Genomic DNA, 23,320 nt, shown 5'->3' with positions numbered 1-23,320 from the left:
ACAGAGCACAAGCACCGTCGTCGCCCGATCAAAGATCTCGGGTTTTCACCCCGAAGATAGTCCCCTCTCTCAAAACAATGCCTTCAACTAGGTCATTGCGAGGCACAACCAATTAAGGCCACACCTTGGATTTTCACTGCGAAAGGTAGGACTCTGAACTTCACATGTGCTGCCGCCCCCACTTTCATACTGTTGTTGCGAAACCCAGAATACCAAGCAAATCCCTCAACATCACAGAGACTCGAAACTCCATTGGTAGTCCTCCAACCCAACCTTCATGATATTCTCCGCCTCTTTGTCTTCGCCATGGATTAAAGTGTCACTTGATGGTAACAAAGAGTAGAGCTTCGCGCCGCTCCCTCCAGACTCAAACGATCGGAATAAAAACATGGATGCACACTATCGAATACCACCGAATAGCACCCGATCCAGCGAACTCCAGGCATAAGTGCACTTTGTTAAATCTGCCGGCGGAGCCTTCGGAACACACCACTCCGGCCGGATGAAGACGGACCGGCCATATGGAAGTCTCCATCTTCGCACAAGAAGGACCCTAGGACCACCACCTTTATTTTCCGAAGCAGACGAGCAGGCCCCCATGCCGCCATCCGCTGGCCAACGACGACGAAGGAGGACTCGGTGGACGGCGGCCGCCGCTACCACACCATCCTCGCCCGCAAGATCACCGCCCCCTCCTCGTGCCGCTACGATGGATCTAGGCGGGCATTAGATCCAACAACCGCCGCCACCATCCATTGCCGGCGAGCCGTGGAGGGAGAAGCCGCCACCGCTCATCCAAGGTCTCCACCCTCGAACGCCATGCACGTCGAATCCATCAGCCGCCGCCCCGGGCGTCACCGCGGGTCGCTGCCACCACCAACCCCCGAGCACGTTTGGCGTCGGGACCTGCCATCGCCAATAGCAGCGGCGAGAGGGGAGAGACCACGGGAGGAGGGCTGGCGGCGCTAGGGTTGGGGCCCCTGGCGTCGCCCTAGGGAGCATGGGCGGAACATGTCCACATGTAGACAAGCTTAAATAAATGTGTATAATTTAGATACATAGAGCAATCTACATCAAATAAATTAGAAAGCATGACTAAACCCTGCTTTTTAGACAAGTGTGTACACCTATTATTTGGATGCTCCCTCCGCCCATGCTAGAGAGCGACGCAAGAGGCGTGACGCTCTTGGAGGCGCTACACCTGCAGCTCTATGGACCAACCATATGAGGGATCTTGCACGGAAGGGGAGGCAATTTAACTACGGTATGATTGTCACGATGCATCGACTCTATTTTTGCTACAAGTCTGGACATCAACTGGTAATCCCATGATCAATAAGAGTAACCTGATCTTGGTTGGTTGTTAGAATTTTTTTTAATCTACCGCATGCCACAATAGTGGTATTTGAGCCGATGCTGCTAAGTTTTGGATATTTTTCGATAAAGAGAATATATTAATATTAAAAGATACCAATTACACTCAGCTTCTGCAATAACGCACCACCCTAATGGCACTGCGGATGCACACAACCAAAAAATAGAAAAAAAAACTAAGAAACAAAAGTCCCGCTACAGTATCTCGGGCCTAACAACAGCAATACATCCACCACCAAGACAACACTTGAAATACAGACTCTCCAAAAACGACGCCTTCAAGAAGGGAACAATGCTCAAACACCGTCGTCGCCCGATCAAAGATCTTAGGTTTTCACCATGAAGATAGTCCCCGCTCTCAAAATAATGCCTCCAACAAGGTCATTGCCAGACACAACCAGTTAAGGCCAGACCTTGGGTTTTCACCCTGAAAGGTACGACTCTGAACTTCACCTGTGTTATCGCCCCCACTTTCATACCGCTGCTGTGAAGCCCGGAACACCAAGCAAGTCCCTCAACATCGCGGAGACTTGAACCTCCCTTAGCTAGTCGACCTCCCATCCGGTCTTCATGAAATCCTTTTCTTCCTACTTTCATCATGGATCCATAGTCACTTGATGTCAACACGGAAAAAGAGCTTCGCGCCGCTTCCTCCAGAACCAAACGGTCGGAATAAAAGCATGAGTGCGCGCGACCGAATACCACCCGATCCAGCAAACTACATGCAAAAGATGCGCTGATGCATTCGCCGGCGGAGCCTTCCGAACTCAACACTCCGGCTAGATGAAAAGGATCAACATCCGATAGGTCTTCATCTTCGCAGAAGAAGAACCCTAGGACCACCACCTTCAAACCCGAAGCAGACGAACAGGCCCCCACGCCGCCATCCGTTGACCAACGATGACGAAGGAGAATTCGGTGGACGGCGGAAGCCGCAACCACACCATCCTCGCCCCGCACATCGCCGCCCCCTTCCTCGCGCCGCCAGCAGAAGCCAACGATGGATCTCGGCGGCACAAGATCCAACAGCCACCGCCGCCACCATCCATCGTCGGAGGCCGTGGAGGAGGAGCCGCCGCCGCACATCTAGAGACGCCACCCTAGACGCGGAGCACGCCGAATCCGGATATGGGACTTGCTAGCAGATTCAAGGCCATGGAAAGGGCACCCCCTGCTACCTCTGATAGGATATGAGTGGGCTCGGAGCCCGATCAAAGATCAAATCGCATCTGATTGGGTTCAGAGTCTGATCAAAGATCAAATGGCAGATTAGCTAATTTTAAGGTTCTGTAAACTGCCCCCCTTGGTGGCCCCACTTCGGGCAGGCTTCTAGTATCTTGTGGATCACCCTTTGATCTCTAGCTGATGTCCCAACCCTCTCACCTCGTCGGCCGGGCTACTTTTACACGGCTTGCTTCGGTAGCTGACGGCCCGCCTAGTGCCTTGGGGGCTTTGCTAGGTCGGCGTCTGGTCGTAGTTTCGCCGGTGTGTCTATCCCAATGCACTGTAGAAGAGGTTGTGTTTCTAGTTTGGACCTAGCCCGAGCTCGGGGGTGGTGGTTCAGGGTCTGGGTGAAAGCTTTGCAGGACTTTGGTCTCTGCCGACGATGATGACGCATTCGCGCGCCATGCACCTTCTTGGAGGCGTCGTTGCAAGACCCCCCTCCTTTGGATCCTCAAGCTCTGCCAAGCTGCTGGCCCATCATTGAGTCCCCCTTGGGCTGCTGTTCTGGTGCGTAGGAGGTTTGTTGGCGTGGACTAAGACGTGCTCTCTCTCCGGTGCAACAGAAGACAAGGCTCTCTCAACCTGGCGCTTGTTGGCGTTCTTTGCGTTGTCTTTTGTTGTTGGTTTCTCGGTTTACGCGTTATATGTGTGTGTTGTATATTTTGGTGTAACTCCTAGCCGGTTGATGGCTCTGTTAATTCAAAATCGGGCTCATTTCGAGCCTTCCGTCTAAAAAAAAAGGTTCTGTAAATTTTGGAGATTGTTTTCTCCGCACACTCGAAATGGTGGCTTTGGGTTTATTGGGATTACTAAAGTCCGAGTGTTCCACACCCATTACATGGCTTTATAAAGGCAACCAAGTCACTGAATATAAAATAAAGAGATGATGAACTTGAAAATGACCACAGCCGGAGAAAGAGCAGCTGGCGGTAAAAGCCACAAAACAAAAACTGAATCTAAGCCGTGGGATCTAATCTTCATTAACCGTATCTGTTACATCAAGCGAAATGATCTGCTAAGGGGCTTCCTTCTTTTTTGTTGCTGCTGTTGATTCTTCAGAGATACAGTTGCCCGTTTTGAGAGTGAGCTGTTTGTGCCCTGATAAAAACCTTCTCCACCACTTACAAGCTTAAGTGCTTTGTTAAATGTGAATAAGCCTCAACTGAAGTCAGCGACTCAATGGCTCAATTTGAATACTCCATGGATGATGTCGAGAGGCGGTAGCTGGTATTACATCTTGAGCCTTAACTGAATAGATTCCAATACCTCGGTGTTCATATGCTAGCTAAAAAATTATTTTCTTCAGGAGCAAATGGAAGAGAACAGACATAAAAGATCAGTTTAGTAAACAAACGACAATAAAAGTACTTTAATACATAATTTAGCAAGTGTACTGACCACAAAAAGGTGAATGAATTCATGTTTCAGCGATGTGCAATTCTTGCTTTGCTATGATGTAGCATCCCATGGCAGTCCCTGGCTCAAGGAAAAAATCTTCTTGGAAATGGCCAGCCTGGTTGCTGAGAATGTCAGGAGAGAGTTCCTCCATGCTTAGCATACCTTCAGCACGGAACCCATCTGCACACACGAGGAACTCGTTCCCCACAATAAATGATCCAGAAACTTGAACACTCATCCCTTCTTCCCCATGTGCACAACAGTAAACCTTCTCCACTACATGAGCAATCTTCTCGCAAGGGCTGTTACCTTTCAGCATTGTCCTTATTCTTGACAACGTATCAAATATTTCGTTCTTACCGACATGTGTTTCCCCTGAGAAACTAGAATAAAAACATAAAACATTATGTCAATATGCCTCGTACAGTTCCTGTAAAAACACCTTTATTTTTTTCCTCAACTGCCTTCAATTGGTAACTGTGATAATGTTCAGTTGTAGTTTGCAGAGCCAAACGTAAGAAACAGATGGCCACATGCCATCAAAGCAGTGGAAGCAGAAACACTTTGAACATCTGGAAAATACAGTAACAGATCGGTTACTACAAGAGAAACGTAGCACGAGATTCCCATACCTGAAAACAGAATATCGTTCATAGAATGACTTCATGTGACGCCATTGATCATCACCTCCATCAAAGATCAGGTAGTAATGTACAGCAAGCATCTGGGATAAATATATTAATATGACTGTAAGTCATGTATATATGAATAGCTGATTGAACCAATGCAACTCAACAATTTCTGATTTATAAAGTAAACATGCATTCATTCATGTACCTATGATTCAAGCTACAAGAAAGGAACTTAACTCGGTCTACCACTATACGGAAAAAGAAATATCCTTCCTTAAAAGCAAAGAAAAGCAAAGGCAGATCACATATTTAATATCAAAATGAGCACGTGGTTTGTCTGTATTGAGGAAATAGCATTTCAGTATCAAGAGGTTATACTATGAGATGATGAGGCCTAAATTATTTTTTCATAAAGTACTAGCTATTTTATTTTAATGAACCTAGGCTTCACCGCTAACCCTGGCTATTGGGCACATCTGGAATCGCTGGAAGTAAAACCATAAATGTGGTCTACCATAGAAATCACATATGTTCGTACATGGTCTTGTGGTGAGAAGATGACTTCTTCAGCAAGTTATGGGTTCCAAGAATTCTTACAAATTTCCTCCTTTTTTCATATGAAAGATAAACAAATTGGAATTCAAACAATTCGGACAATTTTTTTCTAACATCTACCAGCAGCAACTAAAATTCTCAATATGGTCTGAAATTTTAACAAGAAGATTTTAATCCAGTATAACGAGAAATCTGGATTAAAACAGTTGAAACGATTGCAGTGATTACTGAGTCAGCTTGTTTGTGGGCATGGCTAATATCATTGTACGTGAGCTTGTGGAACAGAAGGTTTCCTGATATATATATATTTAAAAGCGGTACGAAAGAAAAAAACATAAACTAGAAAAGGCTATAAGGAACTCACATGTGCTATCTGTGATAATCTTTCTGATGGATCATGAACAATTTTATTGTACTCTGCCAAGTCCACGCCTGTTCCCTCATATTTCTTGATGAACGAATGAGACAAAAGCTACAAAATGTTCAGTATATGATTCAAATAAGAAAAATATGATTTCATAGAGAAACATGAACTCAATTTCATGCTCAAAAAAAATGAACTCAATTTCGTCAATGAAAATAACATATTGAAATGGTTAGGTGACATTGCACAATTTGGTAATGCATTTCAACATATTACACTGCTTTTCTGCATTAACACCTTCAGACGCTTTTTTTGTGATTAACACACCTTAGACTCTACCAAAAAAGCACCTTAGACTGCTTACTGTTAACTCAAGGACTGAAACAATCCATGAGACATTAGTCTCATGGTGCCTCAAAATCCTATACTGCATAAATAAAGTTTATCAAAGAATTTATGCAGTAGGAAACCCTGCAACTGTTCTCTTTTAAGAAACATAAATTGTACTACACCTCATTTTACCTGATCACATGTTGGCCTTGCGTCAGCATCTTTCTGCAAGCAAGCATCAATGAACGAGCAAAACTCTTCTGAATAAATATCTCGTGGTGGTGTTGGCGATGGATCTTCCAATATCTGCAAGACTGCAACACAGTAAGGTGGGCAGGGAGGATTGCATTATAGGTCAATAATATGATACTTGCAACAGGAACTAGTATAAAAGGTGACTGTGAGTATTGCACTAGATTATTCGTGCTGGAAAGCACAAAAGAAAAAAAAGTTTCAGCCCAAGTAGAAACTGGGAAACAAGCGAATTTCAAAATTAGCCTTAAGAAACAATATACCTAAACAATGGAATTACAACATCTTTAATCAATCCACTAGCGCAAGAAACTAAGATATGAATGCGATCTTAGTCAGATGTTATACACATAGATGAAGATCATGTTTTGCTCCATAAATACGGTGATAAGAAAGCCAGTAGAAAATTATACAGATGGCCGGCCAAATCAGTTCACCTGAAGCATGAGATCAGCCTCGCCCCCACTTACATCATAGGGGTATCTTCCGGTTGCACACTCCAACATTGTTAAGCCAAGGCTCCAGATATCAGCAGCATATGAGTAGTTTTCGTTCCGAATTCTCTCAGGAGACATATATGTGACACTGCCCAGGAAGGTAGCACACTGGAAGACAATTACTACACATATATACTGCTTACTGAATCTAGATAGTCAGGTGGACTTAATGGGTTTTTTAAACAGCTTGCTTGTGATAAGAGAACTTTTGGTCGCCAATAAGTAGCATACCTTGGTAATTGAATCATGCAGTCCAGCAGTTACACCAAAGTCTGTGATTTTGGTGTCACCCTTCAGATTTAGCAGCAAATTTGCTGGCTTTATATCTCTGTGTACTAAGCGCCTCACTTCATGTAAGTAGCGCAGAGCCTAAAAAATTAACATAGACCAACTAGTTACTTACAGAATATGTCATTTCATAGGACTGATTTGAATATAGATCACACCAGAAGATGTTGAGATAGAAGACTCATACTAGCAACACTTTCTGTAGCATATGCGAAAGAACTGGTTCCGGTATAAATTTCTTAACCCTGATAATATCTGCTAATGAACCACCATCCATATACTCAAGAGCGAAGTATATTTCTCCGGAATCAGGGGCATAAAAAACTCCTTGGAATTCAACTAAACCTGGATAACAAGATGCTTCTGTTAACGTTGTAATCTCATTAAGAATCTGTTGTCTCTTTTCCTGCAATATATATCAGAGAGTACATTACAAATACATAATTGCAGCAAGAACTCAATAGAAAGGTCTCTGTTATGATATCAGAGAATCAGAGATCAAAATGAAATACTAACTGAACACAGAAAAGGGTGGACTGCAAGACAACACAGAGAACTCGGATTCGAAGATATAACTTATTCCAATTCAAAACGTTTACCAATGGGGGAAGGATCCCTCCCTTGGCTATATGTTGTTAGATATGTGAGACCTCTCAGAATTTTTCACGCAGATAGCACCCCATTTAGTTCGAGCGGTTCACCTACGACTCAAACTCGGGTGGGCCGGCTCAACACCCTGAGCTCTAGCCACCAAGCCAGCGCTTGGTTCTCCTTATTCCAATTCATGGAAATTAACTGGCCTGTTGTATTGTGATCCAAATTCATATACTAAAGGGAGGCTAACTTCTGACGAGCGGAGCGAGGCCCATCGCCGGAGGCTTGGGCCGAATCTCGTGCTGCTCCTCCTCAAGAGCTGGGATCACGGCACCAAGGGCGGCGGCCCTGGATGGCGATGGTGGTGACGGCGCCGACCTGGTGGCAGGTGGCGGGCGTCGGGTGCCTCGACCGTGGCACCGCGGTGGTGGTCTTCTCCGTCGCCGGAGGAGATCGGCTAGTTGTGTGGCTAGCCGTGGCGGATCTTGCGATCTGTCGCCTACCTCCCGATGGCGAGGCGCAGCTGCCGGTGAAAGCCGGCCCGGACTTCGGTCATGGCGGATGATGGCGGCGCCTTTCGTCGTTACCTTGTTGAAGGCATTGTCTCTGCAGTCTGCGTTTCTTCGCCTGGGATGCTCCAGGGGAAACCCTAGACCCGGGTCTCCCGGATCGGACGATAGCGGCGCGCAACGCCGTTCTCCCTGTTGGGGGTATCGTTTTCGGAGCAGACAACGGATGGTGGTGGTGCTGAGGTGGAGCGGTGTGCTTTTGCTGTGTCGGCGTCATCGAGTCGCCGCGGCATGGTGCAGTGGTGTCTCGGGACGAATGCGGTGTGATGGACATGCGCGGGATGGTGGAGTCGTCTGGCGCCGTGGCGGCATCGATGGCAGGCCTGGCATGGTCAATGCGATGATCTCTCTTGAAGATGGAGTCGAGGAAGACGGCGGTAGCAACTTCTATGGCGTGTGCATTGGCGTATGCTGAGAGTCCGCTTGACTGGATGTGCTTCTCATCTGCTATTGGGCGGCTCTGGGAAGGCATTTGATTTTTGGATGATATGAGTTGGTGAATTGTCACCCCCTTCATCCCTGTGTAGGTTTAGCGAGGTGGCTTTGAGTTTGATCTTTTGTATTGCTCTTGTAAGGTGTTGTGAATAATCTAATAAAAAAGGCCGTGTGCATCCTTTGGATGCAGAAGCTGAGGCGATATTTCCCCATTTCGAAAAAAAAGAAAAGAAATGTCACCTTATGCCATAAGGACTATAAAAAATGATGCACTCACCTTCTCAAAAATGTTTATCTTCTTCAGTGCCAAAACTCGATGAACTGGTACATAAATGGCTCTATGGACGACACTGCTTGCACCATTACCGACCGGATCAAAAATATGCATATCATGAAAAGAGCATCGGTATGCCTTGTCTTGTCTAGTTGTTCGTTTATGGAAGCCAAGCTCATTGATGTTATATTCATCAGAAGATTTACTCAGTAAATTGATAGTTGCACCATCCAAAACCTTTAAAAAAAGAATAAAATATGAGCATTAGTATATTCTATAACTTGCTTAAGAAGAAAAATTCATAACGTACGAATACAACATAGGTATCGAATATTCTGCACGAGACTAAATATTGCTTACTTTTTAGTGAAACTCTCAACTATTAGATCAAGATTCAACTACCCACAACACCTCCATGTATAAACTCCACCCAAACCCCCAAACACCTAACCGCACGCACACACATCCCCTCTTCCATCTCTCCAGCCCCTCCGGCAACCTCTTCTCTAGCTCAAGCTGCTTGCCATTGGAGGCGATGGTAAGCAAGCACTTCAGGGCGTCAAAGTAATAAGAAAAATGATGCGGAGATATTGCGCAAAGGGTTTTTCCTGTGAGGACATTTGGGACTGATTGTGACCGGCTTCAAGCAACAAAGAAGCCAATGTCAAGAACCATTATGAACGAAAGGAAAATGCTGCAGCAACCAAGGAGACATTTGTCAAATTATAAAGAAAGCAAAAGAACAATTAAACACCATGAGAAACTTCGAAGCTATAATACTTGTGTCAGGCTGTGCAACAGGGTAAGTAATTTAATATGTGCGGATTGAACTGGCAAGTCATAGTTGCCAAAGAAAATGCGAAAAAATGGACACGTCCTTTGGGTTTCTGCAAAATTTCATGGATAAAACACAAAATAGCGACCTACGTTAAAAAGAATTAGTCCTAGCAGTATTTATCATTTAGAGCACTGAAGTTTATTTTGTAGGAGGACGCAAAAAATGTTCCTTTTTTGCATGAAATTGTCACGAACAAGAAAGTCGCCGTAGTAGGACTTACAAATGCCAGAATATTGTGGCAAAACTCTATAGGGGGGGCCCAAATCAAACTAATCTCGTGACTTGCAGTATTCTGTTGGTCACTCTAGTATCCATATAACATGGAGAATTCGTATACACAAATCTTGTTCCTTTTTTTTGGCAAATCAAGGGATAAGTTTTTCCCCACACTTTGTCTCACATCAGTCTACTAGATGGAACACCAGGTGTATTTATAAAGAAATGTTTTGCTCACTCAGATCTTGTCTGTTCCCTGAAATCTCTACTGCAAATGAAAACACCTTCTCCGGTACATTTTGCACCGTGCGATCATTCTAGCAGTCTTTTTTTTCTTTTCTTTTGCCAGGCAGGAAGTCCAGCTAGCCCGCAATATCTAACAAAAATAAGGAATTTCCCCATAGATCTCGAACTTCTGAAATGGGATCAACTGCTAAGAATAGAGGTTACCTCAGGGTCGTCACAGTCGCAGGTGTCTTCGGACGCCGCGTCGGCGGAGTCAGGGGGCGGCACAACATTGCCGTCGGCGTCGAAGAAGATGGGCTGCAGCCTCTGCTTCAGCTCCTCCAGAGCAGCCATTACGGCGCAACGCGTGCACCAAGCAAAGCCAACAGGGAGGGGATGGTTTGGGGGAGGGAGAGCGGGCGTGAGAAAACAGAGTGATGCTTTGATTTCTCTTGTGTTGCTCCGGGAGTTTTCTGTTCCACATGCCGCCTGCCGCCGTCAGGATACCCAATTTGAGAGATGGCCGGCGTCGGCGCAGGTGGGTAGGTCGGTAAGTACACGTCATCAATGGAAAAGCTCATAGCTGACGCTCTGCCTGACGAACGGGAAGAGGACACCGGCGCCTCTCCTTGGCTTGTCCCATGCGCTGTCTTCCCGATAACGAGGGATGGGACGGAGGGCACTCACTCACTAGACGACGGAGCATCGTCAAACATGCAGCCAACGTTACCAGTTTCCTGCCATAGCGGGGACTTAGGGCATCTCCAGCGGCGCGACGCATTTCGGACGTCTAAATAGACGCGTCGTGTCCGTTTACGTCGGCTAAATGGTCGAAAGTGTCCGGGTGTCCGTTTGCGTCGGAGGTGGCTCCAGCGGCACGACACATAATTTTTTTTTTTTCATTCATACGCCATAATTTACATGATAATAAAAAGGACATGAAAAGCCGAGAAAGGGGTGCTAAAATAGGCGTTGTCTGTCGGTCGTCGTCGGCGACGAGGTCAATCGAGCTGCGGTGTCGGCCATGGAAGCTCGTACGCCGGCGGTGGAGGAGGTACCGCCGCACGGGCGGGAGGCGTGGCCGGGGATCCCACGCCGGAGCAACAGGGCGGAGCGCGGACGTTGGAACGCGTCGGCATGGCCGGAGGAGTCGCCGGCCTCCCCGCGCGAGCGGCCGACTCGCGGAGCTGGATTGCGAGTCCGTCCCACAAAGCGAGCTCGTTGAGCTCGTCCTGCTCGCTGTTGGCCGGTGCCATGGCAATGGCCTCCTCCTCTCGAAATGTCCGGCGGCTGGTTCTCCGGATCCCACGCCGGTCCGCCGTCGTCGTGGTCGTGCCGCGGCATGGTCACGTCGCCGTCCTCGTCCTCGTCGACGTCCTCGTCCGCGTCCTCATGGTCGTTCTCTTCTTCTTCGGCGGCGATCTCGCGCTCGAAGTAGTCTACGTCGGCGAGGTAGGCAGCGCGGCGCCGCGCGTCGAACTCCCACGCCCGAAGGAAATCCGGTTGTAGGAGTTTAGCGCGTACGCCGGATCCTCCCGCAGATCCGGGCAAGACCGCCGGCGGCACCGCACCTCGTCCCGCCGCTCTCGGCCCGAGCGCGGCACGGGGGGGGGACCGGCACGCGCCGCGAGTTCGGTACCAGCCCCTCCCGGCAAGTTCGCGTCCAGCCATGGTACCGGCCGGTTTTCCTCCCATAGCTGCCGAGCGAGGTCAACGCGGACTTACCGGCCGACCCGTGCTTTCTTGCCGGAACGCGAGCCGCTAGCCTCCTGGTCGTTCTTCGTCTTCCGGAACGGCCAGCATTTCTTCCCCATGGCGTCCGTGTGGTGGCTACTGTGGGATTTTGCCAATGGTTTTGGTCGGGGAAATGGGCGCCGGCAGCTTCCCTTTAAGGCTCCGACGCCATCTCGCCTTCAATGGTCTGCCAGTGCAACGACTACTAGCTGCGCACGCTCGCGGAAGCCGAGGCACGCCATTAACGCGGCCCCTGCAAAGGCTGCAGCGCGCCGCCCCGAAGTAATACCGCGGAAGACGAAGCAGTTGTGCCGTTGCCAGGCGGGCCCGCGCGAGGACCGAGCGGACACTTTGCGCGTCCGCCGAGCGTCCGCGGAGACGCAAACCTGGCGCATATTTGGGCCAGGTTTGCGTCTCCGCGGACGGCCCGGTCACTTTGCGTCGCCCCGCTGGAACAGGCCCCAGACGCATTTCCGGTCACGGCGGACACAAACGGTCGCTCAGCGTCCATTTGCGTCGCGCCGCTGGAGATGCCCTAAGGGCATATCCAACGCGCGCCGACCCATCCCGCGCCGCGCGGGTCGAACCGGATAAATCCGCGGCCTAATGCGGCCACGCCTTGCAAATGCGGCTGGTCGCGGGTGTCCGGGACGACCCAAACCCGGCCCAATTCTGGACCAGGTTTGCGTGACCGCAGATGTCACGCGCCGTCCTCGCGTGTCCGTCTGGTCTACGTGGCTGGCCCATCTGTCGGTGCTCCAGTCTATTAAATGTGGACTGGGGAGGGGACTGTCCCTATCCGGTCCCTACTCTCCACTCCGGCCGCACGCACGAGCTAGAGCTTCCGCGCCGCCATGGCCCCGAAGCGGGAGTTCGAGCCGTCCGCCAACGACCACGAGGCCGGCAGCAGCCGGCGAACCGCATCGGGGGCGTTCGAGATGGGGCCGGCGGCTCCTCCAATCCGCGACCCGATCTACGTCACAGTAGCGGTGGCGCAGATGTTCTGGGATGCCGGCGCCCCAATGCCGTGGGGCGACGTGCATCTCCCCCACGGCTAGCACCTGAGCCCAGATCGGGTTCCGGTGCCGCCGATCCCGGGCTCCGGTCGTGCCCGCATCGCGGAGATCCGGAGCGCCGCACGCAGCTGCCTGCGGACCTCCGGGAGCACCTCGCCTACGGCGACACAAGTCCCAGGGGTTTGAGGTGGAGCACGATGCGCGCCGGCGCACGTGCTTCACCTCAGCGATGACGAGGCCTCGCGCGCAGCCGCGCACGCCTACTAGGTGGGCTGGCCGCCACCCGGCGGCCTCTAGATCAACGAGCCCGCGGCGACACCACAGGCCCAGCCCCAGCCCCAGGAGGAGGACGACCCCGAGCTGCAGGCGGCGCTGGCGGCGTCCCGCGAGCGCAACGACCTCGAGGAGCTGGCCATATGGCCGCACCTCGCCGAGACGCTGCGCGCCTCCGCGCTGGAGGAGATGGCCTGGAAGGCCCAGGAGGATGCCCAGGCGGAGGCGTGGGCCTTCCTCGACATGGCGCGCCGGCGGGGAGGAGGCCACGCGCCGAGGCCGCGCTCCGGGAGGAGGAGGAGCGCCGAGCCGCGCTCCGGCGGAGGCGGAGGCTGCGAGCCGGCTGCGGCGGAGCAGCTCCGGAAGGAGGCCGAGCGGCGGGCACGCCTGCGTAGGCCGGCGAGCCCTCTGGACCCGCACTCCGCCTGGGAAAGGGCGCAGTGGTCGCCCTGGCCGGAGTCCCCGGCGCCCCTCCGGCCTGTCCAGCCGGAACAGCGCGTTGCCGCCGGGGGGCGTCATCCACATCGACGGCAACGACGACAAGTACTACTGGGAGTAGGGTGGCACACCGGCGGCCACCGCGTCACAAACCCTGGCCTAGGGTTTCCTCTTTATTTTTTTAGTTTAAAGCCCATATAGGGCTTTCTCTTGTGTAAAATTGCCCAAAATAGGGCTAAGTTTAATGAACTCTAGTTTATATTTTCTTTTTTGTTGTTTTCCTTTTTATGTTTATTTTCTTTATTTTCTTACATTTGCGGCTGCGTCCGCGCGTTGGGCGAGCGTGCGACCCAAACGGACACGCGGACGCCGGCCGCTGTCCGGGTGTCCACCGGCCACCCAAACGGCCCAAAACGGATGGCCCAGCGTGTCCGTTTGGGTTGCCGTGTTGGAGATGCCCATCTCCAACGGGCGACGGTGCGACCGTTTGCTTCCGCGCGGACCGAAAAATGCGTCCGCGTCCTGCTACAGCGGGGCGATGCATTGTGTCCGGGACGTCCGCAACGACGCAAACGCGGCGCAAATATGCTGCACGTTTGCGTCTTCGTGGACACTCCGCGGCCGAGCGTCCGCTCGCTTCCCCCACGGGCCCGCATGGCAGCGACCCTCTATCAAGGGCATCGCTTCCGTGGCCAGCGCTTCCGCGTCTGCGCCGCAGCCTTCACCTTCAATGTCGCGGCTGCCTGTTCGCGCGCGCACTTGCGGGCGGCGGCTAGGCTTCTGCGCCGCCTTCAATGGCATCGTTTCCCGCGCGGTCCGCCTTAAAAGTCGATCGGCACAGTTCCTGCCCTCGTCTACACTTCCACTCCCACCTCCACCGCCGCGCGCGCCACAACACCATGGGGAAGAAGAAGAACGACTTTGAGGCGTCCGGCAGCGGCACCAAGAAGGGGAGCGGACACGGAGGGTGTCGCTGCCCGTCACCGTGGGGAGGCTGATGGACGGGAAGCCGGACGTCGTGCGACTCCTGGTCGGGCGTGCAATTTCCTGGCGGCTGGCGGCTCAGCTACCGCCGGGTGCCCGTCCCTCCCGTGCCTGCGCGCGAGCCAGGTAGGAGCACCGAGATCCGGCGAAGGAGGCGGTACCTGCCGCCGGACCTCCGCGCCGATCCGGCGTACGCCATTGACTCCGAGAGCTGGCGCACATATCTCGTGTCCGAGAGGGATCGGAGGAGGAGGGCGGGCTTCATGGGCGACGGGGACTTTCCCTTCGACCCTCCACCGCCGCCTCGTCCTCGAAGACGAGCGGGCGCCGACGCGTGTGCACCGGGCGTCGATGCGTGCGTAGTATGACGACGACGACGAATACGACGACGATGATGACTACATCGAGGCGCTGGCGTACCACAACGAGGAGGTCAGGGACGACAGCGACGACTACGTCGTGGTCGTTTTCCAGGAATGGAAGTTGGCCATGGCGGAGGGCTGCAAGTTTGAGTACCCGGACAACATGACGAACGGCGAGGTCCTGAAGCCCAGCGTCCTCATCTCCGAGAACGACCGACCTGTGCAGCCGCCGCTGCCCCGGTACGCCACCGGCTTCATGCCGTCGGCCTGTCGGAGGATGAAGCCCTACGACTGGCGATATAGGACTCAGCCACACCACAGCCGCCGCCGTACAACCCCTGGGCTCCTCAACCGCCGCCACATCCATGGGCGCCTCCACCGCTGCCACGGCCACAGGGCGCCTCCACCTCCGCCACAGCCACGGGCACCTCCACGTCCAGGCACCTGCCGGTGCGCCCGGCGTAGGTTCCGCCGCTTCCCAATTGGCCGTGTGTGGTACCGGAGCTCATCGTGCTCGGCGGCGATGAGGAAAAGCGGTAGGAGCAGGCGTTTAGGGTTTATTTCCATGTGTTCAACTATGTAAATTATGTTTTCATGTTATAAAAAATGAATCAAGCAAAAATATTCGTTGTGCCGCTGGAGCCACCCCCGACGCAAACGGACGCGCGGTCGATTTCGACCATTTCGGCCGATGCAAACGGACGCGCGCGGACATTTCCGGACGCTAAAATGTGTCGCGCCACTTGGAGATGCCCTTAGAGCATCTCCGGTCGCATCCCAAAGCGTTCCCCAAAGGGATTTGGGACGCGCCGGACAAAAACGTTCCCGGCCGCGTCCTCAAAAGCCGTTTTATCCGGCGCTGCACGATACGGTGTCCGGCGTCCCGAGCCCGTCCCTGCTAGACGCCGGACACACCGAAAGCGAGGCGGAGAGTGGCGGAACCGATGCGTCAACGGCACATTGAATTTTAACCGCCGCCTACCTTGCGACGGAAGTTATTGGCGCGCGGCGACGGTGCGGTTCCCACGGGCGCATCGAAGCGTCTCGTCGCGCCTAGCTCGCATGCCGGCGTTAATGAGCGCCACCACTCCCCTTCCTCCCTCCGGCCTATAAAAGGGCCGCCTCTCATCGTCCCTCTCGCACACAAACCCTAGCGCCTCTCTCCCCAACCCTAGTTGCCACCATCTCAAGAGTCGACGCCATGGCTAGTAGAGACGGAGGCCGAGCTCGCGGCCGTGGTCGTGGCCGCGGCAGAGCTGCACGCACGCCGTCGCCTGCGATGCCGTCATCTTCATCGTCGGACATGCAGGACGAGGAGGGGCCCGTGCTGTTCGAGTTCGTCGTCGTCCTCAAGGGCGACCCACACGCCATCCAGAGGCTGCCGGACACCTTCGCCGACTTCGTCGCCGGCGACGGGCGCCCGGGCTCGCTGCATCTGCGGGAGGCTGCCTGCGGCTGCTGCCGGTGGATCGTGGACGTGATCTACGACGCGCGCGGCAAGATGTACCTCCACATCGGCTGGGATAAGTTCGCGCGCTACCACCACCTCGAAGCCGGCTTCGTGCTCATGTTCTCCTACTTTGGCGATGGGGACATGAGCGTCAAGGTGTTCGACGAGACGCGTTGATGCCGGCACTACCACGGCGACATCGCCGAGGAGGATGACGACTGATGAGTGTTGTTTCTTCGCAGCGAAAATATACACGGAGGTTTCCGGTTGTTCTTCCTCGGAAGAACCAACAGGGGCACCGTCAATAGCTGGATTTTCTAGTTTGGGTGACTGGGTGTGCCCTCGAGTGTTCTTTCTTGGCAGCGAACACACGAAACCTTCGATGCCCGACCTTGTTAGGTTTAGTTATTTTGCAGAACTACCACTGTTCATTACAACAATTCATTGAAAAGACCAAAATTCTTCACAAGTTCCCTTTAGGAAGATAAGAAGAGAAGAGATGATCATAGGAAGTTGGGATAACTGGTCCAAATCAAATCAACCAACAGTGTGCTTCAAGAATTTAAGAAGAAACACTAACATTGTCGCGTGCAGTTCGCCTGGTGTTCTAGCTGAAGTCATCAACAATCAAATTTATAGTTGATAGAGCAAATATTGTATTCACTTTCTGCTTTCTCAGTGCATGCATGTAAGAACTGGTGTTTATATCACAAGCTATATCATTCAATGGAGATTATTTACCTTTGTGACTGGAAAAACTATCTAAACTCTTTGATCTAAGCAACTTTGATTGGCCAAAAAAGATGAATGGCTGGTTTCTCATTATTTAATCGTCTAGCTCTACTCTAAACTTTACAATAGTCTAGATACAATACAGTTGTATTTGCATAGAAAACTACAGAAAAAGAATTGTTCCTAGAAGGGTGATTATTACTTATGTGCTGAATTAGAGCCAGTGAGTTTGGTGTTTTTATTGAGCATTGACATTTGTTTTCTCTTCACTACTTAGTATCGCTTCAAATATCATGAAATGAGAACTTTCTGCAGAAATTAACAGCTCAGTTTGTTGTGTCTACTGACTTTTTTTGCGTATTGTTCTTTTAGGTCATACTATGTACATATTTGAAGCAAAGAAACTAGACAGTGATTTTCATCCATTCGCATGATTATGAATATTTTCATAATAGGAGAAGAGGGCATGCAATATATTTTTCAAATTACTTTATTTCTTCTTTTGCGGAAAATATACATTCCTGCTATACTGTAAGAAACTGACATTCAAGACTCTGAACGCCATATATTAATCAGATTTTTACAATTTTACTTCTTAGTTATCATGTCTAAAAACTGTATATAGAACTTGTGATATACGCGCTCCAGTTCGATCAGATCGACGTGAAGAATATGCAAGGCTAGCCTATATAGTTTTACTGAAATAATTGTTTAATGAGTATAAATTGCGCACAGTAATTAAAATTATGGTGTAGACTTCGTAGGTTACATCCTGTGTGGGGACTATTACTCTAAATATGTTTTTCTGTTGTTCTTGAGACCAAGTTATGTGCCATCTTTTTGGGGTGTTCAATAATGATTGATGTTTATATTTTAATATTTTTCAGTCTTTAACGTGTTTTGTTACCCGTGCAACGCACGGGCATTTTACTAGTCCTAGTAGGTCATAAAAAACACTACCACTGACATACTCCCCTCATCTCCTCCTCATTGCAACCAGCCCTTCTAACTATTGAACATGATTTTGAGCATTATGACCTGGAGTTTGAAAACTACTAGAAGAATTAGAACCAATAGTGCCATTCCCCCCATCAGTTTCCATGCATCATTTGTTACATTTCTTTGCCCCTCATTACTATTACCATTGTCATCCCGGTCCTCAGCAGCAGGAGGAGGAGGATTAGGATCTTCAATATTCCCTAGAGTAGGATCACCTTCAACTTCAAACAACAGGTGATAAAACTTACCATGGAAGTGAAAAAGCCTCCCCAATAGGATTCTACTAGGATCCTTGCATCTAATTCTAACTCTCAATACCTCAGCCCCGTCTCTCAACACACTTAGCCAATCAACCTCTTGGAGAATGCCACAAATAGAAACAACCTGATTAACTGAAATCCACTCACACCAGGGGGTGCAGTTCATACACCTTCATCCAAGTCCACTGCATTACAGCCACAGACATGGTCAGGGTCATCATTCCACTCTTCAACCTTGACCCAGACACCAGATTTAGTCAAAAAAATCTTGGATAGCCAATGACTTTCTCAACTGGTAGATGTGGTGGAAATTTTATTAGATAAGACCATTGTGTCAGTTCTCTGATTTTCCATGGCCAATTGGCTCTATAGATGCCAGCAAATTCTTTAGCTAGCTCTGGTTTAATAATGATTCCCTCCTCGGTAACCACTAACCACAATTTTTGGTGTTAGCTCCCAAGGAACTTTTCCATCTAGTGAGGTCTCTTCTTGACATGGCACTCTTCAACGGGGTGGCTTGTGGCTTTGCGAGTTGAAGTGAGAAGATTTCCTGTCACCAGATTGGTTGAAGTGTCGAGGTTCCCCACAGCCCAAGCAGATAGTATCCACATAGCTCATCTGTGTATTAACACCAAGATTGATGTTGTCATTGCTAGCACCCACCTTCTTCTTCTGGATTGGTTTAGCTTGCTGGATATTACTTTTCCCTGCAACTTCACATTCCTGGTCCTGCTTGTTTTGAGAGAAATCCCCAGAAGGAGGAGGTACCCACTGATTGGGTTGGTACCCAAACAGCCGAGGAGGGAAAGGAAGAAAAGGGCCATGAAAACCCTAGTGAGGAGGCATCCCTCCACGCATGAAACCATAAGGCTCGGATGCATATGGGAAACTAGACGAACATTGGAAATCCTGAAACAGTTGTTGTTACTGTTGTGGTTATTGTTGATGTTGCAAATTCTATTGCTACTGATTTTTATTGCGACTGGTTCCAACCGTCACCCTTCCCTCCACCAAAACTTCTCCCTCTATTTCTACCACCTCTACCTCGATCTGCCATGCCGATCAAGCTCTGCTTCACATCCACCAACTTGTTTTCAACAAGCTCCTCTACTAATTCATCTTCCTCTACCACTTGATAGCAAACCCCTGGCCTCTTTGGTGGTAGTGGCTACATGGGAGGAGGAGCACGAACCCTAGGCGATGGTAGTTGTTTTATACCACTCATTTCCCCATGGTAGATTTGAGAAGATGCCGGGGAATATGCCAAAGTTGGCCAGAAAGGACCTCCACCTCCTTTTCTTCTTCACGAGCCATCAGCCCAAGGCACCCACCAACCTAGACCCATGGCCCAGCCTGAGACGCCATGGATGGTCGTGTGCCCACTTTACCTGCCCTCAACTTCTCCTTGTTCCCGCCCAAAACTTGTAGCAGAGGAAGCCCATGGACCAGCGAGCTTCAAGGCACTAGCTGTCTCCCCATTCCGTGAATTCATATACAGTTTTCTCCAACAGAAGCGCATGATGGTTCAGCACCAGAAGCGTCATTGCCGCTTCCATGTCCTTCCATCTAAAACTAGGCGGTTTCTAGGGCCTCTCCCACATCTCTGACATGCGTGCCTTTGCTCTTTGCACCGCCACCAAGAAGGATGAGAGAACTCGCCGTGGTTTCCCCTTCCACCTCGGCGTCTTTGGCCTGCAGGGTTCCATGTGAATGCTCTGCGCGGTATCCTTTGTTTCTCGTTCCTTCAACAACAAGCCGTGAACATGCGCAAGCTTCAGACCAGGCATCCGCCCCTACATCAGCGCCCCGAGCACCATTATTACGCATGTAGGCACCAGATCTCCCAACAATGGAGGCACATGGTCTGGAACTTCATGTTCTGCTCCTCGTGATGAGCACTAGATCAATGGTGATCGGCCCAAAAGAGTCGATGCAAAGGTCGAAGCAGCCAGACCATGAAGATGGAGTATATCTCGCCTCACCAGCCTCTGTGACCGGTGCCATCGCCAAGTCCGATCGACAGCTCGCACCCGGAGCCTCTGCGAGGTCCCACCTCCGCTTCCTCTACTCCGTGACCGACCACTGCTTCGCGTGCTTCACCGCTGCCCTCCGCCTCCTCATCCACACAAATTACTTGCATAAACCTTAAATTCCACTTGGATTTGGGGAAAATTAACCTACCTACTATTGGAGCGACCGTGTGGGCGATGGAGTGAAAACAGTGGGAAATAGATGGTGGATGACTGGGGGTGGGGGTGGGGGCGTACAACACGTGGAGGTTTCCCCCACCGACCATGGCCCGTCATGAACGATTGAGGTGATTCCACCATGAACAAGGTCAGGTGGCAAATATAGTTGATTGCCGAAAAAAGGAGCTCGCATGCACCCTTCCGTTGATCCTATCCCAAACCTATATATACAGATGCATGCAACTACTGTTCAAAATTAGTCATTCCCTCACAGGCCCATGCATCTCTCAATAAACTAACAAAAAAAAACTAAGTACACATAGATTAGCCTATCGAATAGTCCATAGTTCATCTGTATAGATCTTGTTACCATGCAGAGGCACAAACGTGAAGTTTTGCCCCTCTCCATTGCCTTTCTTGTGCTACTCGTAGCATTCATCTCCCCGGCGTATTCGCAGCACCAGCAAGCCAGCTTCAACGTGGGTGGCGGCGGCGCCCCGAAAACGCCGAGTTCTGGTGGCGACGCCGGAGCTGGAGCCGGCAGCAGCTTCGACCAGTTCATTGCCCAGAACGTGGAGCACTACGCCGTCACCGAGCAGATCTACGCCAGCAAGGCCAAGAACGGCACCGGCGGCAAGACGCTGGACGCCGACCTGTCAGCGGCGGAGGCCTCCAAGGTGAGGTACGTGGTGAGCCCCGACGGCAAGGGGAAGTTCAGGACCATCACGGAGGCGATCAAGGCCGTGCCAGAGAGGAACAAGCAGCGGGTGATCCTCGACATCCGGCCCGGCACCTACAAGTAACAATTCATCATCAAATTCGTTAATTCAATAAACGAATTTACGTGGATGATCGTTCGAATCGCAATGGGAAAATTGATATATGTAGGGAGAAGGTGCTGGTCCCGAGCACGAAGCCATTCATCACGTTCCTGGGCAACACAAAGAACCCGCCGATCATCACGTGGGATGACACAGCCGGGACGCGCGCCAAAGACGGCTCCGCCGTCGGAACCATGGGCAGCGCTAGCGTCGCAGTCGAGGCCGACTACTTCATGGCCTCCGGCATCGTCTTCAAGGTTGGTCACATTAATCTCCATGCATGCGTGCAATTACAGAGATTAAGCTCTGTCCGCCAAATGTTGCGCTTCCTAAAATCCCAATAGAGATTAAGCTTTGTCATGGCAGAACCACGCGCCATTGGCATTGCCGGGGGCAAAGGGCGGGCAGGCGGTGGCGCTGCGCGTGTTCGGCACCAAGGCCGCCTTCTACGACTGCACCATTGACGGTGGGCAGGACACGCTGTACGACCACAAGGGCCTTCACTACTTCAAGAACTGCGTCATCAAGGGGAGCGTGGACTTCATCTTCGGCTTCGGGAGGTCCCTCTACACGGTAAATCAACGAAACACCAAAATTGTCGGATGATGCATACGATTGACTCGTATGCACGATGCGCACTCAGGACTGCACGATCATGTCGGTGACGAAGGAGATAGCGGTGCTGACGGCGCAACAGCGGACCAAGACCATCTCCGACGCCGTGGAGAGCGGGTTCTCGTTCGTGCGGTGCAAGATCACGGGCATGGGGCAGATCTACCTGGGGAGAGCGTGGGGGGACTCATCCCGGGTGGTCTACTCCTTCACCGACATGGGGAAAGAGGTCGTCCCCGTTGGATGGGACGGATGGAACGTCGAGAAGCCAGCAAAGTAAGTACTTCTAATTTGTTTTTAGATTTTACCAATGCACCATCTAACTATGTCTTTGCGAAGTACTATTATAATTTTGTGGCACGTTTCTGGCTGAATAGGAAAGTTTTGCACCTTTTATTCAAAACCAGTCACAACATGGTCATCCCGCCAAAAATGCAAAATTTTCTATTTTTAGACAAGTGGTGTGTTCTAGCAAATTTTCTACAAAATTGTACTCTGGCGATGAGACAATCGAGGGGTGTGTTTTATCAAAATAAAAAAATAACAGAATTCTATAGCAAATTTTCCCAAAACACTTTCCACTCACCCTACAATTCCTCCGCAAAATTTACCGGATCGGTTACCCATCGGCACAAGATTCACCATTGATTCGAGCATGTGTTTGATATGGGGCATGAATCTTAGAACACAAATCGATAGTGAAACTTGTGTCGGCAGGTACCGGTTCTGTTGTTCATGTAAAATGCATTCGCCTTCACCCTACATGCAGTTCAACGGGTAGGCGAGGACCGGCGATGTGATGCATTGTTGTTTTGTTTATTTGCAGGACCGGGGTATTCTACGGGGAGTACAAGTGCACCGGGCCAGGGGCGATGTCCACCCAGAGGATCGGGTGGGCGCGGGTGCTCAACGACATGCAGGCTAGGGCTTTCACCGGCTCGCACTTCGTATACGGCAACTCGTGGATCCTGCCCCCACCAAAGTAGCTAGTTGGACCAATCAATTCGGGGATCTATGTCTCAATCAATTGAGATTTTTTTTTTGATAAAGGGCTGAGATTTTCTAAAACCTCCATATATAGATATACAAAAGAGCAACATATGTTTAGCATTAAATTCCGATTGAGATTTAAAACATCTCACTGATACCTAGCAAAATTGTATATATGTGGTACCCACTTACTAAAAGTCATGGGTCAATAGGTCTTGTAACATGGTATATACAACATGGAAAATGTTCGTAGGAGTTAAATTCAATAGTTATACTGATGTGGTTATCAATTTCCATGATTCTCGACTTTAATTTTACTTAAAATCTGCTATTTCCTAGGTAGTTAAGAAATAAATATTTCCAAGCCTTTCTAGTAGTCCACTAATGTAATAGCA

At 50.5% G+C, this 23,320-nt stretch overlaps 2 protein-coding genes across 2 annotated transcripts; one reads left to right on the top strand and one right to left on the bottom strand.

The window, feature by feature from the left end:
* Positions 1-4,015: 4,015 nt before the first annotated feature.
* LOC124655298 (mitogen-activated protein kinase kinase 3-like) lies at positions 4,016-10,419 on the bottom strand. The gene is made up of 9 exons (XM_047194216.1): positions 10,291-10,419; positions 8,790-9,023; positions 7,102-7,320; positions 6,858-6,995; positions 6,567-6,734; positions 6,070-6,183; positions 5,548-5,655; positions 4,629-4,720; positions 4,016-4,379 (listed from the first exon to the last, which is right to left on the bottom strand). The coding sequence occupies exons 1-9, from the start codon at positions 10,417-10,419 to the stop codon at positions 4,016-4,018; spliced, it is 1,566 nt and encodes a 521-aa protein (XP_047050172.1).
* A 10,454-nt stretch (positions 10,420-20,873) lies between these two features.
* Positions 20,874-22,921, top strand: LOC124656018 (putative pectinesterase 63). The gene is made up of 5 exons (XM_047194831.1): positions 20,874-21,301; positions 21,391-21,580; positions 21,690-21,896; positions 21,967-22,211; positions 22,762-22,921. Exons 1-5 carry the CDS (start codon positions 20,874-20,876, stop codon positions 22,919-22,921), a joined length of 1,230 nt encoding a protein of 409 aa, XP_047050787.1.
* The last annotated feature ends 399 nt before the right edge of the window (positions 22,922-23,320 follow it).

This window comes from Lolium rigidum, chromosome 5, assembly GCF_022539505.1.
Source record: "Lolium rigidum isolate FL_2022 chromosome 5, APGP_CSIRO_Lrig_0.1, whole genome shotgun sequence".
Taxonomy (NCBI): domain Eukaryota; kingdom Viridiplantae; phylum Streptophyta; class Magnoliopsida; order Poales; family Poaceae; genus Lolium; species Lolium rigidum.
The sequence above is the reverse complement of the archived record's forward strand: the minus strand, read 5'-3'. Positions and strand labels throughout refer to the sequence as shown.

Coding starts and splice junctions, on each gene's coding strand:
- LOC124655298 (XM_047194216.1), bottom strand. CDS start 10,419: ATGGCTGCTCTGGAGGAGCTGAAGCAGAGGCTGCAGCCCATCTTCTTC. Junction 6,996..7,101: donor TGCTACAGAAAGTGTTGCTA/GTATGAGTCTTC, acceptor TTAATTTTTTAG/GCTCTGCGCTACTTACATGA. Junction 4,721..5,547: donor GATTATCACAGATAGCACAT/GTGAGTTCCTTA, acceptor TATTTATCCCAG/ATGCTTGCTGTACATTACTA.
- LOC124656018 (XM_047194831.1), top strand. CDS start 20,874: ATGCAGAGGCACAAACGTGAAGTTTTGCCCCTCTCCATTGCCTTTCTT. Junction 21,302..21,390: donor ATCCGGCCCGGCACCTACAA/GTAACAATTCAT, acceptor TGATATATGTAG/GGAGAAGGTGCTGGTCCCGA. Junction 21,897..21,966: donor TCGGGAGGTCCCTCTACACG/GTAAATCAACGA, acceptor ATGCGCACTCAG/GACTGCACGATCATGTCGGT.